Source organism: Mustela nigripes, chromosome 12 (assembly GCF_022355385.1).
Source record: "Mustela nigripes isolate SB6536 chromosome 12, MUSNIG.SB6536, whole genome shotgun sequence".
NCBI classification, from domain to species: domain Eukaryota; kingdom Metazoa; phylum Chordata; class Mammalia; order Carnivora; family Mustelidae; genus Mustela; species Mustela nigripes.
The window spans coordinates 26346238-26366070 of record NC_081568.1 but is presented as its reverse complement, the minus strand read 5'-3'; the positions used below and the strand labels follow the sequence as shown (position 1 = coordinate 26366070).

Genomic DNA, 19833 nt, shown 5'->3' with positions numbered 1-19833 from the left:
ACGTTATTTTTAAAAGAAATTTATGTTTCCTTAAAAGACATGCACATGTATGTTATAGAATGAAATAAAATAAATTCTCATCCCTTGCTTCACTCATTCCTTAGAGTCCACCGTTGTTAACAGCAGGTTTTAGCTGGGATACAGATGAAATCCTGCCTGGTCAATCCTGCCACGTGCTGTGCTCATTAGCAGAATGTCATGACATTGTGGCTTACTTCATTCCCCCTAGTGACTGCATAGTGACTCTGAATATATGAAACGACATAATGGAAGTGCACCTTCATGGATCTGTCCTTCTCTCTTTGCATAAACATTTAATTGCTGCAACGAACAACCTTGACTTTCATCACTAAGGTCAAGGTTCATTTTTATGACTGAGTTGAAGATTATCTCTCAGGATCGAGGTGGTCTCTTTGCCACTTGATCCAAAATTTTCTCCCTAACAGTGTTGACATCTGTCATGTCTGTTAATTAGTGAATGTGTGTTAAAAGCCTTTTCTAGGAGTAAGGTCCTGTTAGTATTCCTTGGGAAATGTTGATGGTAGTAACTGCCACATTTAAGCCACTGCTCTATGCCAGATGCCTCATGAGAGGTTTTAATACTCTTCTCCGACAAGCCCCTCCGACAAGTAGACTAGAGACCGAGGAGGCCTTGGGCGAGATGTAGGAGTCAGACCTGAGACCCGAATCGCTGGGGGTCTGATGCCCAAGCCGTGTGAAGCAGAATCCCCCAGACTGTTCTTATTCTCACCTCCTCCATGTACTGGAGTCCTCAACAGGCAAATGTTCTGTCCTCTCCTTCACACACTGAGCAGGCCAGCCATGGCCGGTTAATGCACAGAGGACCAAAGGAGCTTGTCCAGTCCATAGTCTCAGAAGTGTAGAGCAGTGAGGACCTTAGCGATAACTGCAGGAGCAGAACAGCTTTGAACCAGGTCCAGAGGGGCAGTAAAGAAAAGTCACAGAACCAATTACTGACCTACCAAGATCTAGAATTTTGTATGATAAACTGACAAGACAAATTGTTTAAGAAATAGTAAAACAAAGTCCGGGTTTACTGTAGAACTGATTAGAAGTGGCATAACAGAATAATCTGAAGGCAAAGAGGCTCTTTCAGGAAAGGTTTTTCTGGGTGGGAAGGAGAACTGAATCAGCATTACAAGATAGGTGTCTTTGGAGAAGACTGACGTGATAGAAGCATGGCATGGGGGAGCAACTGTGAGACCCTTAGAATTCATAGAGTTCATGGTAAATACGTGAGAACCGAGATCATGACTGCTGTGTGTCAAGCACTTACTGTGGACCAGACCCCATGCCGAGTGCTCCACATTCGATCTCCGTCTTAACCCTCACCAGTTGCATTACAACGTGGGAATTATTATCCCTGTTTTTCAGATGAAGAAACTGAGTCACAGAAAGCTTAAGTAACTTTCTCAAGGAAATACTGGGTCTTCATGAGCTAAAGCTTTTATATACGCTCTCTGTAGAAATCTGTGACTCCACAGGCTGGTGGTTCTCACTATATTTAAGCCCTGTGAGAAAATATTAAAATGGAGTCCCACTGGAATTCTACCAACACGATCTGTAAATAAATGCCTTGCCTAGTAACATACAGAGTGGATGTTAGAGAGCCTCTATTAAAGAAATGCTGTGCCTGTCGCTTAAGGCATAGTAGAGTGGGCTCTAAGCTAAGGCACCAGATTTGGCTCTGCTACTCACACTGTGAGATCTCGGGAATCTTCGTTTTTCAGTGCCACATCTATGAAATGGTGCTAAGAAAAGAACTACACCATAGGGTGGTTGCAATAATTAAAATGAGAGGAAACTGCTAGGAAGCACAGCAAGATCTGCGAGAGTGTGCAAATGCTATGTTGGCTTGTTTTTTTTTTATTAAGCAAAATTCCTCTTAACTCACCATATAAATAAGACTAGCAAAAGTCTCTGGATGGTTTTTTCCTTCAGGGAGTGAGTCAAACATCATAAGCTCAGAGGAAGTAAAACTAAGGCAAACGCTGGAACTTCACCATTCTGGAGTTCAGTACAACGCCTGCCGTTGGATGGGGGCTTAGATGCTAGGAGGACCCATTTCGAGAACCCCTGAGGATGAGCGTTCCTAAGTTTGCACCCTAGGTGCTTGGAGGCCCAGCCCTTCCCAGCAGGCTGCAACAGATAACTCCTTTAGAAAAGCTCCAGAATTATTCAGAGCAGCTTTCCCTTTTTGCTTTATGTGTCCAAACACAGTATCTCAAATCCAAATTCTAAAGCTCGAATCAAATTCTCATTTAACAGTGCTTTCCCTGCCTCTGTCCTTCTAGTTAATAACCCAGGGTTTCATGAAATGATTCTCCAGACTCAGCCCACCTGGATGGATGATTGCATCTCCAGGAGAGCAGAGCGGAGCCTCGGTGGCTCCCTCTTGTACTTCTGCTCCAGTTCAGGTGGCGACAGAGCTAATCACACTGCCAGGAATAAAGGTTTACAGTCATCCCACGTCTTGCTTTGTCCCTGCCCCCTACCCGCCCCCCAACCCCCGGCCTGTGGCCCTTTTCCATTGGTGCTTTGTGCTGTGATCTCTGCAACTCATTTTGATTTTGTCATTTTCTCAGACAACTTATCCATTGCTCTTTATTTAATATAAGTCGGTATTCTTTCTTTGCTTTTATTTTTCTCCCTTGAGCTTTAAAAGGTGTTCTTGACCCCTGTCTCAAGTTTGTCTCTAGCTTCTGCTCTTAGTTATATTTGTGTTTTATGCTTTTATTTCTTTACCAAACGGATCATCGCACTCTTGAGGAGCCACACCTAGGCTTTGTGTTAGCTGGGTATTTGTATCAGCATCCACACGGGGTGGGTCCTTGGCACATGGCTGGTCTCATTGAGCCCTCAGCTGGTCACATCTGCCAGAAACTCAAGTTCAATCCCAATAAACAGATCCAAACGAGATTCTTCCCAAGATGGACCTTTCTGAAGAAGACATTCTCAAGCTTTTTTTTTGTTAAAGATTTATTTATTTACTTACTTAACAGATAGAGATCACAAGTAGGCAGAGAGGCAGGCAGAGAGAGAGGAGGAATCAGGCTCCCTGCTGAACAGAGTGCCCGATGCGGGGCTCGATTCCAGGACCCCGAGATCATGATCTGAGCCGAAGGCAGAGGCTTTAACCCACTGAGCCACTCAGGTGCCTTTACCTATTAAAATTTTTAAGGCAATTTTTGTTTTCAAAGTTACCTATCTTTTCTGGTACTCTAATTTTATTAAGTAAATCTTTAGAACAGTTCCTGTGCTGGAAATCACCCTATCCTCATTCACAAAGGAATAGAAAATTGAACCCTAGAATGTATTCGTGGGAGGAGAGAGCATGGTGGGATAGACCATTACGGTAAGCTCGTTGGCTTCAGCTTCAGCAAGAAGTCAGGCTTTCTATTTCTCTGTGTTTATAAATTTGTGTCCAGGCACTTGTTGAACTTGAGGAGAATAAAGGAAAATATTTGTTGGAGGTGGGGTCATGATTGTGGTGGCGGTTGTTGTAGAGAGCTGGCCCTGGGGGAGGGGCCTGCCTCTTCCCTAGAGGTCTGCTTCTTTGCAGCAGATGGTGGGTGGGCACCATGCTTCTCTTGAGTCTGGCAGCACTGGTTACTATTGCTTCTTTTCTAGGTTAGCCCCAGAGGCTCCGCACCTTCATTTTATAAGCACAGTTCCATGTTTGATTGAAAGGTTACATTGTTTATAACAAAGAGCATAGCATTTTAAAGCAATCTCCCCAATTTAATTCGTTGTAAAACCCTTTAACTGGAGAAAAAGAAAAAGCCTGCATTTCAACATGTGTCACGGGAGAGTGAAAGATGGGAATCTCCAGATAAGCGACTTGTGGGGGATTGTGAGTACAAAAGAATCCTGTAGGAACGGTGCAGAGCTAAAAAAGCTAATTTGCAAGGGTTTGTCTCTTTTTCACTCCAGCACATCCTTGTGAGCTCTACTGCCGACCCATAGATGGCCAGTTTTCCGAGAAAATGCTGGATGCTGTCATTGATGGTACCCCTTGCTTTGAAGGTGGCAACAGCAGGAATGTCTGTATTAATGGCATATGTAAGGTATTGGGTATGTTTCCTTAATCTACAACTTCATTAAATCATGGTTTTTATTAATTCAGGAAGTCAGATGTTCTAAGCTTTCTTTTGTGACTTTGACATGTGGTCCTTTTTTTAGTATGTGATCTGCGAGACTGGACTTGAAAGTCTTGATCAGAGTCAACAGTTTGGAATTGAAAGCTTTCACTCCTGCTGTGGTCTTTCTTGACTAACTGATGTGCTCTATGATGTCATTTTAGGCATAGAATAGGTCAAGTTGAAGAAGCAACAACTTAAAGGAAGAATTATTAGGAAGAGTTGACCCTGATTATTTTTGTGGTATTAAATTACTAACTGGTTACTTACTAGCAAAGTACTTAAACTTGAGAAAAATCTGAAATTAACAGTAGTTTGCATAGTGTTTTGTGCAAAGCATTTTTACATGTAATTCTCCGTTGATTACCAGAATAATCTACTGTAAGAGGAGAGATGACTTGATAGGAACTTTTCAACCAGATCTTCCGATTTCCATTTAACTTTTCCACACTGACTCCATTAATCAACTCCGCCTTTTTGGAAATGAGAGAGACCTGATTTGTCCATGCTTTTATGTGTGCAGCCCATTGAAGAACTCCTCTCTGGTACTCACAGTTTAGTTTGCAAGGACTTGATGAACAAGTTTGTGACCCAACACCCGGGCATAAAAATGTCAGTTTAAAGAAAAGGTGTTTTTAATCAATGAAGGAAAATTTATATAGAAAGTTCTAATTAGCTCTTAGGAAAGTACAGTGGTTAGGTCTCAGGCTCTAGAATGTGAACTTGATGGCATTGTGAACCAACCATATAACTCAAGAAATTTTGCTGAGACTCAGTTTCTTTTTCTTAAAATTAGGATGTTAATGTATCTTCCTAGTTAGTGTCAAATAGGTCAAATAAAGACGTATATGTTAAGCCCCTAACATATCAGAGACTTGGCACACAGTAAGTTTCTGATGCATTTTAGTTTCTTCAACAAATGTTTACTGTAATTTTTTCCCCCACTGGATTAAATTGCTGCCACAGAAGAAGGCTCCTGCCCATAAGGGTTCAGCACCCTGAAAAGATACGTTTATCACCGTGAAGTTGCCTATTGATTTATTCCAGGAGTGACCAAAATATAGGAGGCAACATGACAATTCCCGGGAATGAGTGAGTTAAAAGCTAGTCCTAATCACACTCTACATTTCTAAGAACTCAGATGAAATTCTCGTTCAGACTCCTTACCAATTAGCTCTGTAGTTATAAAGAGCCAAAAGTAATTAATATATATTCAAGTTAGATCTGTTCTCCAGAGTGGGAAGAGGTTTATCTAGCTAAGTCAGGCCAAAACAGCAGCATTGCTATCCAGAACAATAGGTTCTCAGGCCTGGCTGCCTATTAGAATCACCCAAAGAGCTTTTAAAGACAGGTGATGTCCGGACTCAATCTCAAACCTGTTGATTCAGAACCTCTGGGATTCGGGGTCTGGGCACTGACATTGTGAAAATTTCCCAGGTAATTGCCATATGCAGCTAGGGCTAAGGACCTTAATCACTGTGAAAGGAATGTGATGTTAAAATGATCTGTTAGACCTGAATACCTTTGCAAGCACAGCAATGGTATCTTTAGCAGAAGACAGAGAACACTGCGTTTTTTGTTTTGTTTTGTTTTGTTTTTTGTTTTTGTTTTTGAAGGTCAAGCAAAGCTTTATTTTGCGCCAAGCATCAAGAATCTAACTGAACGTTCGGGGCCGCACCTCTTACAAAAGAGAGCGACCCCTCTCCACTTCACAGACTAGCTTTTAAGGGCAAAGGCCATGCGGTCAGGTCTGGCCATGCACAGGTAGCCAATGAGATTGTAACACACACAGGAAATTCCACAGTGATGCTAGGTGACCAGTTGAGTTACAATTTACCCTAGTAGACATTTGAATCAGCCTATTACACCTTGATTGGGATTGGCGCCAAAAGGGCTCCCAAAGGGGGGGGGGCATACTCCTTGGTAACCAGGGAGACAGTATGCATGCCCCCCAACTGATTGGATGTCTCCACCTGGCCTGACCCACCTTTGTATCTGGACTTTGTTACCTGTAAATCCCCTGGGGGAAGGGGAGCAGGGACAGTTTCTAAATAGGTCCTTACATTCCCCCCTTTTCTTTGGAGACAAGTCAAATCTTTGACTTTTAAGCCAGTTCTATACCCTCCTTCAGCTGCTAGACTTTTTTAATGACTCCAGTGTGATTTACCCAAAAACAGTATTTCTCTACTAAGGTTATACAGAGCCCCCCTCCTCCTTTTATCAGAAACAGTAGGTTAAACCCCCCCTTTTTTATTCGTAATTGCTTATACCTCCCACCTATAACTTAACAGAGCCAACAATGAATTTAATGAACTCATTGTTTTTTGAGTCTTAGTTTTAGTCCACGATTGGCAGGGTCCATTGGCAGCAGCATCCACTGGCATCCACCTCTCGGGGGCGATCTGAACAAAACCCAAGGGATCTTGGGTGCCTCTCTTGAAGCCAATTAAATGAGCTGAATAGAAGAGGCTACAGTCTCTCAGCTTGACTTCCTCTTTTTGGAAATGAGTTGGGACTTTTTAGAAGCTTTAATTACCCACTTGCTCTCTTTACCACACTGAGCAAGTTTTTAAGCTTCAACATTATGTCAAGTCAAATTTGCCTTAATAGCCTAAATTCAGTTTACCTTCCAAGGATCCAGGCTGTGGTTACTTCCAGCTTTGTTAGCTGTCTTACTCATTTACTACAGTTTTTTCAAAGGTCATTGATCAGATATTGAAATAAAAAGATACATCATAAGAAAAAAACTGTAGTATCTAATTCACCTTCTTTGTATGAAAATATGTTTGCTCACCTTCACATAAACATTTGTTGAATTTGCTTTTATTCATATACTTAACAGTCCATTTTGAAATGATGATATTTGCCATCATTTTGGCTCATTAGATTTGCAGATTCTGTTGTCAGGAGAGTCACCAGGCCTTGATCAGAATGGAATTTGTTCTAGAAGGTGACTGTCTATTGATGCCCTTCTCCCATTTTTTAAAAGAGTTGTACTAAACTCTTTAAGTTTGTTTATCAAAGATATGAATTTAAACTTAGACTTTTCAGGCTATCTCCTGTTTTTAATCACAAGCATGGCATGGCGTAAGCTTGCAAACCTGTGGGCAGGAAGTCCCACGCCTGCCCTCCCAGTCCTTTCTCCTGAGAACCAGCTCTTGATTTCAGGTTCTTCTGTCTCCCCTTTTCTACCAATCCCCATGGCTCTGGCTTCAACTTCTTCCCGAGCAGCCCAGATGTCCTGATTTGTCACACAGGCTGTCCCCAGACTTCTCTTAGCCTTTGGTCCACCTCTCAGCCCAGGATCGTAGGTCTGATCAACCCTTTTTTGCTCTTATGCTCAACCTACTGTATACATCTTAGAATAGAAATGGCGACACTAATCCAAAAGAAAAGAGAGAAAGCTCAAATACATAAAATTATGAATGAAAAGGGAGAGATCACAACGAACACCAAAGAAGTAGAAACAATCATCAGAAGTTATTATCAACAGTTATATGCCAATAAGCTAAGCAACCTAGATGAAATGGATGCATTCCTGGAAAACTATAAACTCCCAAAATTGAATCAGGAAGAAATTAACAACCTGAGTAGACCAATATCTAGTAACAAGATTGAAGCAGTGATCAAAAACCTCCCAAAAAACAAGAGCCCAGGACCTGATGGGTTCCCTGGGGAATTCTACCAAACTTTCAAAGAAGAAATAATACCTATTCTCCTGAAGCTGTTTCAAAAAATTGAAGCAGAAGGAAAACTTTCTGACTCTTTCTATGAAGCCAGCATTACCCTGATCCCCAAACCAGGAAAAGACCCTACCAAAAAGGAGAATTTCAGACCAATATCACTGATGAATATGGATGCTAAGATTCTCAACAAGATCCTAGCAAACAGGATCCAACAGCACATTAAAAAGATTATCCACCATGACCAGGTGGGATTCATCCCTGGGCTACAAGGATGGTTCAGCATTCGCAAGTCAATCAATGTGATACAACAAATTAATACGAGAAGAGAGAAGAACCACATGGTGCTCTCAATTGATGCAGAAAAAGCATTTGACAAAATCCAGCATCCGTTCTTGATTAAAACGCTTCAAAGTATAGGGATAGAGGGAACATTCCTGAACCTCATCAAATATATCTATGAAAGACTCACAGCAAATATCATCCTCAATGGGAAAAAGCTTGCATCCTTCCCATTGAGATCAGGAACACAACAAGGATGCCCACTCTCACCACTCTTGTTCAACATAGTATTAGAAGTCCTAGCAACAGCAATCAGACAACAGAGAGAAATAAAAGGTATACAAATTGGTAATGAAGAAGTCAAACTCTCTCTCTTTGCAGATGACATGATTCTTTATATGGAAAACCCAAAAGACTCCACCCCCAAACTACTAGAACTCATACAACAATTCAGCAGTGTGGCAGGATACAAAGTCAATGTACAAAAATCAGTGGCTTTCTTATACACTAATAATGAAAATACAGAAAGGGAAATTAGAGAATCTATTCCATTTACTATAGCACCAAGAACCATAAGATACCTGGGAATAAACCTAACCAAAGAGGTAAAGGATCTGTACTCGAGGAACTACAGAACACTCATGAAAGAAATTGAAGAAGACACAAAAAGATGGAAGACCATTCCATGCTCTTGGATCGGATGCCAGTACAATGCATGGTACTGGCATTGTTAAACATTGTTGAAATGTCTATACTGACTAGAGCAATCTATACTTTTAATGCTATTCCGATCAAAATTCCACCAGTATTCTTCAAAGAGCTGGAGCAAATAATCCTAAAATTTGTTTGGAATCAGAAGAGACCCCGAATTGCTAAGGAAATGTTGAAAAACAAAAATAAAACGGGGGCATCACGTTACCTGATTTCAAGGTTTACAACAAAGCTGTAATCACCAAGACAGCATGGTACTGGCATAAACACAGACACATAGACCAGTGGAACAGAGTAGAGAGCCCAGATATGGACCCTCAACTCTATGGTCAATTAATCTTCGATAAAACAGGAAAAAATATACATTGGAAAAAAGACAGTCTCTTCAATAAATGGTGCTGGGAAAACTGGGCAGCTATATGTAGAAGAATGAAACTCGACCATTCTCTTACACCGTACACAAAGATAAACTCAAAATGGATAAAAGACCTCAATGTGAGACAGGAATCCATCAGAATCCTGGAGGAGAACATAGGCAATAATCTCTTCGATATCAGCCATAGCAACTTCTTTCAAGAAATTCAACTGTGTGAATTCCCGTGTAGTCCTCCACCTTGCCTGGTAGTCTTGCTCCCTGTCCTAAGTGTGCCCCCTCGCTGGTTTCTCTCAGAAACTGTCCCAAACCTGCTTTGCTCTCTCTGGCTGTTTTGGCCATTTCAGTGATTTGCTGAACATCCTCTTAGCAGTTTGTCTGGGGCACATCTCCCTCCAGAATGCCAGATCCTAACCCCCAATGTTAGAGCGAGGACAGCATTATTGTTACTGTCCCTTTTTATCAAATGGCAGTATCATTCACCTGTTCTTTTCAGGTGAGCGTAACTCTGCCCATCATTACACTTGGAGTTTCACCGGCTAAGAACGGGCCTCATCTCAGAACCAGGCAGACTTCCTTTGTCGACCTCTGCCAAGGGGCTGTGAAGAGCAGAGACGACATTTCAGGTGGAGTGGGTCTTGGCCCCAGTTGGTGTTTTAGTTCTTCTCAGTCCTTTGAGAATTTACAAAGTAAAACAGTGTTAACTCATAGGGAAAAGATGAGAATTGCTAAGAATATGTAGTATGCATTCACTCACAGAGCCAGGGGCATGGAGAAAGCCTGGAACCTGAATTCTCTAATATTCAAGAGAGTGTGCTCTTTAGGCCAAATGTCAGGGTTAAGAATGGATGATACACTTCTGACAGAGAGGACATAAATCTACAGAGTGAAAGAAAATATTTGAAAACCAAATATATGACAAGGGGCTAATATCTGGAATGTGTAAGAAACTCCCAACAACTCAAGAACAGGAAAACAAATAACCCGGTTAAAAGAACAAGCTGAATAGGTATTTCTCCAGAGAAGGCATAGAAATGGTATGTGGAAAGGTGTTTAACAGTATTAAACATCACAGAAATACTAATCAAACCCACCATAAGATACCACTCACACCTGTTGGGATGGCTGTCTTCAAAAAACCAAAAGATAGGTGTTGCCGAAGATGTGGAGAAAGGGCGACCCTGCTCACTGTTGGTGGGAATGCACAATCGTGCAGCCATTATAGAAAACAATACGGAGGTTCCCGCAAAAAATTAAAGATAGAACCTACCAGAAGACCCAGACATGGGATTTCTGGGTGTGTATCCAAAAGAATTGAAATCAGGATAATGATGAAATGTCTGCTCTCCCACGTTCACTGCAGCATTATTTGCAACAGCCAAGAAATTAAAACAACCCAAACATCCATCAGCAGATGAAAGGACAAATAAAATGTGGTCGGTACCGTGTTGTAGCCATACAACAGAATTTGTTCCATCCCAGCTTTTGAGAAAAGGGAAATCCTGCCATTTGTGACAGTAGGGCTGAGCCTGGAGGACGTTGCGCTAAGTGAACAAGACCCTCACAGAAGAATGAGCTCCACAGGATTCTATTTACCCGAGAATCTAGAATAGGCAGACTCATAAAAGCTAAGAATAAAGCAGGGATTGCCAAAAGCTGAGGGGAGGGAACCACGGAGAGTTGTTGTTCACTGAGTACAAATTTTCAGTCAGGCAAGACGCAAAGGCCTGTGCATCCCTATGGCTGTGGTGCCAATGATTAACACGCTGTACTGTGCGCCTAGACATTGTTTGAGAGCCTAGATCCCCCGTTCGAAGTTCTTAACACACACACACAGAGTCACAAGGAAACATCTGGGGGTGGGATATGACTGTAACCTTGACCAGAGTGCTGGTTTCACAGTTACTTGTGTGAATCCAGACTCATCAAGTTGTTTACGTTTCATTGGTACCGTATTTTCTATGTCTGCTATGCCTCAATCAAGCTGTTTTTTATTTTTTAATTTTAATTTTATTTTTTTAAAGATGAAACTGGGACTCACAGGAGTTCCTTAGGTATTCTTTTTTAAAGATTCATTTATTTATTTGACACAAAGAGAGAGAGCACAAGCAGGGTGAGCAGGAGGCAGAGGGAGAAGGAGAAGCAGAGAGCAGGACCTGGGGTTCGACCCCAGGACCCCCGGGATCATGACCTGGGCCAAAGGCAGATGCTTAACCAATTTAACCAACTGAGGTGCCCCAAAAAGCTGTTTGTTAAAGAAAGAAATTATATAATGGGAAAATTAAAGGATTTCTCTGTTGATGTTGCTCACTGAAGTGGCAGTTGGGCACACGAGGAGTCCCATCAGAGGAAATCCTGGCTGGAGTCATTGGCCACATTCAGTGGCAGCAGGAAAGCCACCTCTGATTCTGCTGAAGGTGGAAAGACGATACTGTCATGGGTCCCTTGCCAGAGCATAGGATGTGAAAAGCTGAGTGACATCTATTCGTTTTTCCCTGGGAGCCCTTTTGTTTTATGTGCAGCAAGGATGACCGGCTCATGTCTTCCCAGGTCTCATGGTAGACATTGAACTCAGTGTTGCTTGGGCTGGGGGCCAATGACGGGAGAAGCAGTTGGAGTGAAGTCTCTATAAGAACCCCTTGACTACACTATGGGACATTTTCTGTGGGGTTTTTAGTCTCTGCAAGAACCCCTTGACTACCCTGTGGGACATTCTCTGTGGGGTCTCCATCCCCCGACCCCCACCTCCATCCCCAAGTACGTGGGCAGATGCTGCTGAAGAAGAGAGATGAGCCCAGCATGTTTGTTTTCCTGGCTTTCTTAATGTTATTCTTCCCATTTGTATCTATCCTCTTTTGGTAGAGATTTGAAAGGACACTTTAATGTTCCTGTGTCTCAGGGTTGATATCCTGGCTCATCCCAAATCGATGAAGGAACGAAGGTCTCCGGGGCTGCGATGTGTACAAATCAGCTCATCAGCATATGCTCCAGCCTGCTGAAAACATGGCGCATTGAAGAACTGATGTTTTACTTATGACCGAGTACACATCCTGACAGTTTCTCTTTCTTGTGATTAGCATGAGTAATTTTTTGATCTCTTAGCACTTTATTTTTTCCCAACTGGGTCAAGTAGCACAATCCTCAGAGCTGACGAGAGAGTTAGTTTGAGGAATGGAGGTATTTCCTGTCACTAGCCATTAATTCTCTGTTTGGCTGGTGAAGGGAAGGTGTATTTAAAAATTCAAACTGTTCTTCCTTTCAGCGGATTGGAATTGGAGCTAAAACAAGAAAGGAAATGTGACGGGTACTGGCTGCCCTGTGGAGGTGCCCAGTCACTATGGTGTACGCCTGAAATTCTCCTGGAACAAAAACACAAACTTAGAAATATGAAAAATAAATCAAGGAAGGAAATTATGTTTGAAGGAGGAAAAAAAAAAACAACTGCCTAGGCACAATTCTTCTCAAGGAGATGTCTGACTAGTAGGATATGGTCCAGGTTCCCTCCCTCTGTTGCCAGAGAGCAAGTAACCAAGACCTCTGGCGGAGGCTCAAGTGTTTCATGACTTTCCGTCTATGTGTCATAACTTTTTGGTATCTGATGCTACTGAACACCCCAGTTTAACTGCCCCCCTTTTCCAGCCTGGGGATTTTCAGGTGGGAAAGAATTGGCTGAGGAGAAGAGCTCATGGTGAGGGAAAGAAGGTGAGGGAGAAGGGCCGATGGGCAGAGCAGGGTCCAGAGCAGGGTGAAGTCAGTCTCGGCTCCTAGGAGAAAGCTCACGGTGGCTGGGGTTCAGCTACATGTGAAATGTCAAGGGGTCTTAGGGGGCTTAGGGGGCTCCCAAGCATCTGATGGTGGTCCGCAGGTCAGAGATGTCATATCCTGTGGGACTGAAGGAGTCTCAACATTGAGCCCACTCCTCGGTGGCTGCCGGGTCGCCGGTTGTGCTCAGACAAGAAGCAGAGAGCACACCAGTGAGGCCCATAGAGGGATTGAACCACCACTGTATTACAGGCAGAGGAACTCGTGTCATTCCTGGGAACTCACTGAAGACAAAGGGGCAGGAGGTTTGCACATCAGAAGGGGATATACTGTTCTAGCAACTCTGATTCCAAGACATTCTCCATGTTAACTATTTGGAACTGTGTTCAGTTCTGCCTGGGACTCAGGAGAAACTGGGAACCCACTCAGTGTGTCCGTCTTTCCCCTCTAACCAGGTGGTTCCTTTACAATCAGTGGACGCTGTGTTTCCTCCTCTGGCTCACCCCAGGGACAGGAACCATTTGTCTCTGTATCTGTCCCCAGCCCAGATCTCATCAAGAGCGAAGGGGAAAAGGAGAAGGGAGGTGTGGTGTCCCCGTCCGTGTCGGTCACCTGCAGCCTCTCTTCCCCACAGGTGGTCGGCTGTGACTATGAGATCGGCTCCACCGCCACAGAGGATCGCTGCGGTGTGTGCCTCGGGGACGGCTCTGCCTGCCAGACTGTGAAGAAGATGTTTAAACAGAAAGAAGGATCTGGTAACAAACAAATATTCAGTGTGGCAGGGGGCTGAGAATGGAGAGCAAGATGGATGGTTGTGTTTTAAAGCAGATTTTAACTTTCGAAGAACTCCACAGGGATGTACTCTTCGCGACAAGGGGATAAGGGCTCCTGGACAGTTTTCGGGCTCGGGCTGATCTCTCAGCACTTACAGAAAGTCTCCCACTGCATGGGGGCTGTCTCTGGGAAAGGGAGTGAGTGTCATCCAGGACTGAAAGCCAGTGGCATAGGCATGGACCTCGAACTGGGGGACACAGAGATCAAAAGTTGACCCCAAAGGGCACTGACAGAGGGTGGGCTCTAAGGGAGAGGGCAGAGAAGCTGGTGGTGGGCTTCAAGGCAGAAGGCTCAGGGTGCACCTTCAGGGACACAGGAGAGGCCAGGCAAGGGGGCCTGGGCTTATTCTACTTCCCCATCTCTCCCAGTAAGGGCATCCCAACCCCTCCCTCCCTGTGGTGCCCCAGCTGGCGACTGCCACCTGATGTCCCCTCCTGACCCATGCTCTGCTGTTCCTTTCCCATGATGACCTTCTGCAAGGTTTCTTCTTTGTGCAACTCTGGCCTACTAATAATCCTCGGGAACAAATAACTCTCCTACCCCGAATCTGCTGTGACCCCTGCATATTTGTCTTCAGGTAAAACTGCTGGTCCTTTGGCATCGGCAGTGATTGGTAGCCAGATGGGTCTTGGGAGGAGGACAAGTGAGGCCCGGAGATGATGAAGACAACTCAGAGGAGTATCACAGTTTAGGCTCCCTGAGAAATACCCTAAGACAAGAATTCGGGAACCAGGAGCTTATTTGCGGGTTGGGAGATCCTGGAAAACATCAGTAGGACATCCAAAAAGTGAAATGGGGCAGGAGGAGAGCCAAGGAAGGGTGCATCATGAAGCCAGTGACCATCATACAGGAGCCAGTGTAGACATCATACATTGGAATTTTCCCACCCAAGGGGTGAAGGAGCCAAGACGAGATATGCCAGCTCCCTCAGGTCACAGCTTGAGGCTGCTTTGGGGAGGGGCAGTTAGGTTGTTAATTCTCCGAAGAAATGCAGGTGCTGGGAGTAGGGAGTACACTGTGCACTCCCCAGGTAGGGCCCAAGGAGAGGAGCCTCATCTACACTGGAGTTTTACCCAGGGCAGGAGTGATGGGGACTCCCAGATACAGTGGGCTGCCCTTTTCCTCGGTCCCAACAAAGCAGTGCCTCTCTTTTAGTCATGCCTGCCACCCAGGACAAAGCTACTAAGTATGTCCTCGAGTGTCGTGTTCATTGATTAGGTGCCCTGTTGGTCCCTGGGACACATCACAGTGGATGACCTGAATTTGTCTAATTTTGTCCCTATTTTTTGATCTTTGACTATTGAATTGATAAGGTTAAACTGTAAAGTGAAATGCTTAATTATCACTGAAGGATTGAATTTTATGTCTATCTATTCGATGGCTTGGTATGCATGAAACATATCCCTTTGCGTTACTTACCGGGAATGTGAATGATAACTCAGTGTTTCCTCAAGCATCCTATGATAGCTAATATTTATTCCATATTATTTATAAAGTTGATATGTAAATATTTTGTTATTTAAATGTGACCTCATTTACTTGGATTATAAAGTCATCCTTAAAATCACATTTCTATATTTGAGCTCCGTAGTATTTGTTAATGGGTGGGGGGTTCATCTCTGACCTCAGAGACCCTATGCTCCTAACATTATGGTAACTCCTTTGAAAAGCATTTTTCATTCTTGAATCTTCATCACTTAACCTTTTAATTAGCTAAGCCTTTAGGAAACTGGGCTTTAGTTCTGGATTCTTGACTTTACTCTGGTTTCTTGGGAGGGAAAAGCCCAGAAGCATCTTGAGCCACACTTCCACCCCCACCACTGCCTTAGAGACCTTGTGCACATGCCCAGCACGGGGCTCCCTTGTGCCTTTGGTTTTCAGTTCTCCTTCTCCCATTTGCTTCCCAGAGAGCTTCTGATGGCCCTTGGTACCCAGGGAGGGATGTCAACTTCAGACCCTGTGTGTCTTGAGAGAGCCTCAAGCCTCCAGCACTGTGAGAGAGGCCATGCTGCCTCCAGCACTGTGAGGAAATCCAGCCAGATCTCACTCTGGACTCTGTTAACGCCCAGAGGGAGCATCTGTGTTCCTTTCACCCACTGGGCAGATCCCACCTTTGCTGTGTGCCTGATGAAGCCAGGTACATTACACAGACCCTGGCTGAAGAAAAACAAAAACAAAAACAAAAACAAACCCAAAACCCAGAAAAAAACCAAAAAACCTTAAAAAACAAAGACCCTGACTGCCACCACTCCACGGTGAGAATGAAACCCAGAAGTAACACAAAACTCCAGGAAATGGAGTGAGATGGCTCTGGGTAGATTGATTAACCCAAAGGCCAAAGTCAAAAGAGGGGACTTAACATCCTCTTTCTGAAGACACCCAAGGCATAGTTAGTTGTTTTCTCTGTGTATTTACACGTGGCCGCCTTTCTCCTTACATTGTGTTCTTTCTCTCCAGTGCACTTAAAAACCAAGGGCTGAATTGTCTTTTAGGCTTTGTCACCACCCTGCCCCACCCCAAGTCAGCAAACATGATTTCGATCTGTAGGAGGTATTCAGTAAGCGCTCATATAAAGTCAAATGAAAAAAGGTTTTCTTACGGTTGATTCCGTATCCCTTTGACAATAAAGGAGACCAATCATTAACTGTGTGACACATATGTTGGTGGGATATTGGATATTTTTTCCTCTGTGTTGTCCTGCTGTTGTAGTTCTGGGGTTTTTTTGTTTTTACTCTTTTAACATGAACTGGTACAATATTGTAATCATAATTATTGTAAACCCAATGTTGTAATACTGGGTTTGGGTCACTTGCTGATTGTAGCCCAAAGACATAAAGCTTAGTTTTCCCCTTCTTACACATATTCTGAAGTATTCCTTTTTCCTTGCATCTCCACCCAGAACTGTGGTTTCTTAAAAAAAAATAAAAATAAAAATAAAAAAGAAGAACCGTGGTTTCTTCGGTGGGTGGTGGTGATTGGCTTGGGGGACTCACACTGTCACTTTGTCTCCCTGGTCCGGGCACCACATTTGCCTTCGGGAGTCTGTGACATGTGCTGAGCCCTGACAGAAGATTCTTCCAGAGCAAGTATGATTTTGCAGTCAGTTACGTGGGGGCTTGGTTAGAGATGGCTTTTTTATCCCAGTACTTACGTGTCAGATCTCTAGAGACTTGTTGTCACGGCCATGACCTTGAAAGAAAGCCCGGAAGTTGGCAACCATCAGACAACACCAGAAAAACAATGAACTTGGGCAACAGATACAATTAGTACTCGAGGCAAGATCATCTCTGTGACTAGGAAATAATGGGAACATGTAGTCATGTAGTCAGTCACCTAGAAGAATCCGAAACTTTTTTAAACCTTGCATGTGTCTGTTTCAGTTCTCCTTCCTTCCGTTGACTTGGGCTTATAGTTTCTTTTAACAGAGGGGTTGAAGACAAGAGTTTAAGTGGTAAGTCTGCATTAGAGATGCACGTAGTGGTCAGACCCAGCTTCTCCTCCTCTCTGACTGCTCTTGCCTTTGATGATGGAAGTATGAAATACTAGCCAAGACCTTTTTTCATGGCCCTATGTTGTTGTTGCTATTTTGTTTTTTTGTGTGAGTGCTCCTAAGAAACAGAGAGGATGATGAATGATGTGGAATTAAAATAGGCTGGGAGACAAGAGACCAGGTGCTGATCCAGATTACCATTGGCCATGGGGAAGTCACCCCTTTGGACCTCCATTTCTGAGGCCCCTTTCAACCCTGGCTTGTATTTTATATCTTCTTCCTACCTTTAGCCCTAAGGCTGATCGTTTGTTTGTTGATATCTAAAAGTTGAGGTTTGGCAGAGTCTCCCAGAGCTGTATTTATCCATGGCTTCCTTGGGCTATCCCAACTACTCAGTCCCTGTCTACCCTGTGAAGAGGACCTCATTCAGTAAACTCAGTGCTGGGCACCACATGATAGCATCACCCCTTTCAGTTAGTGTCACACATGGGGAACATAAGGCCCACTTTCTTGCAGACTCTCCGGGATAGCTTCCATTTCCTCTCTTGGAGAAAGAAAAAAGAATTGCCATCTTGGGATAGTGCCATGGTTACCATGAGGAGAAGTATCTGGAATTAAAGAACTTAGGTCCAGAATACAGTGAACTACGTACAGATATCATCACTCATTCATTTAGCCATTCACTCTATTATTTGAGAAACGTGGAGTACCTATTGTGTGCTTGGCATGGAGGATAGAATGACAAATAAGACAAGCACTCCCTCCACTGCCTTCCCTGCCTTACTCCAACCAGGTAAGGTAACAGGCCTGGGCCCCATTCTGCCATGTGACCCTTAGGCAGAATTTAAATGAGGAGCCTTGTTCAGAAGGAAGTTGGTAGAACATTAAGCTGTGTTCTTTTAAGGGCACCCTGGGCTTGTTACCCATACCTTGACCTTCATCCCGAACTCTTGTAGCCCATTCTTTTTGGCCTAGAACACTGACCCATTGTTGTCCAGTTCCTCAGCCTTGTTCCCTCCCCCACCATTGCCTAATTTCCTCGATTCTGTATGACTCATCTCTCTTGGTCTTAAATGTTAAAACCTGACAGTTTTTAGCCTCTTGAACTAATTCACCAACTTCTTAAAACTACTACTCTGGACTCCTCTGTCCTTGCTTGGTGTCTCCAGACTTGACTAACGCCAGACCCAGTGATCACTAAACCAGGTCCTGATCTTGCTCATACTGGCTACTTTCCTCTGTTGCTGGGAACAAAGGCTCCCATTCTCTGAGTGCCCTGGAACCCTGATACAGGTGATTGTATCACTTAACTCACTGCCCAAACTGCCAGCCTCGGTTCCTACATCCTTTATTCAACCATAAGCAGAATGTGCTGCTGCCAGTATCCACATCTTCAGGAGATTCCTGGAATGTGTGAGAAAAGCAACTGCCTAGGATTCTGCTCGAACCTGACCACCCAGATATCCATCCACTTCCCAAGCCTGTGTGTTTACATCCTTCATTCTTCCAACTGTAGCTTCCTAGTCTCTGCCGCTGATCTACTTGGCTGGATTTGGTTCACCTAGAGTTAGGAATTGACAACAGTTTCAAGTTTGCTGTTGGCTTAAGAGAGAATAAGTCCCACTCTGTGATTTTAGATGGGTGAATGACACGAGGAGGTCAGTGTCATAGATGACTGGTTTGCCAACAACATACACAACTGCCTGGGACAGGGAAGCTGCGGGCTAGGAGGTGAGTCCACAGAGACTGGATGAGAATCTCATAAGAAAACATTTCCGAAGAAGTCTGAGGTAGAAGGTAATGCATCATAAGAAGAAGGGATGTGGCTTCCTTGAAACCAGAATATCACCTCACGTGGAAACCGTCTTAGATCAAGTTTTCTAGGAAAGCCTAGGCTGGAAGGAACAGGAAGGGAAGGGGAGGCATAGGCATTCTACTGGACAGTTTTCCTATCAAGAGACCTCAGGGCTGCCATCCTTTGTCCCAGAAGCATTTAGGGTCAGGAAGCCCCTGTCAACATCTGTTCCCTCTCCTACATTTCCTTTCCTCCAGCCTCTAGCAGGTGGGTTGTGGTTGCTCATTGTGTGTGCCAAGGTTTCGGTGCCCCTAAAACTTGCTTTTTAAAATAACTGAAGCTAAAACTCGTAATCTAGGACAAGGCACTTGGACTTCTCAAAAGATCTACTGGGCACATTTATGTGTACGTAGTTCTTCCTCACTCTGATTTGGGAGGGGGTCAAATGCAGGGTCGTACCTGAACTTGACATTGATGTGTCTTTGCTGTCAAGACAAGCATCAGGGGAGAGATGGGCCTTGCCCAGGAGCCTCCTCACATTAAACTGAGATTTGGCCCTGCAGTGAGGATTGTTTTGTTCACTGTGATCTGACAGCATCAATCTCCTTTAAAAAGATGAGCTTTAAAAAGATGTCTGGGGTTAATAGTATGACCTCTTTGTGAACACATTTTTATTAGAAGTGACTGGAAACCAAATATGCTATCAGGTAAATCCTTTTTTGTGAATTACAAAGGACAGCTGG

General features: G+C 43.8%; 1 protein-coding gene across 1 annotated transcript in view; it reads left to right on the top strand.

The window, feature by feature from the left end:
* The window catches only part of ADAMTS12 (ADAM metallopeptidase with thrombospondin type 1 motif 12), a 298247-nt gene that overhangs the window by 212954 nt on the left and 65460 nt on the right, over positions 1-19833 (top strand). The window contains exons 13-14 of the mRNA XM_059416968.1: positions 3955-4088; positions 13606-13726. Coding sequence (XP_059272951.1) covers positions 3955-4088; positions 13606-13726 — 255 coding nt within the window. The remainder of the gene's footprint in view (positions 1-3954; positions 4089-13605; positions 13727-19833) is intronic.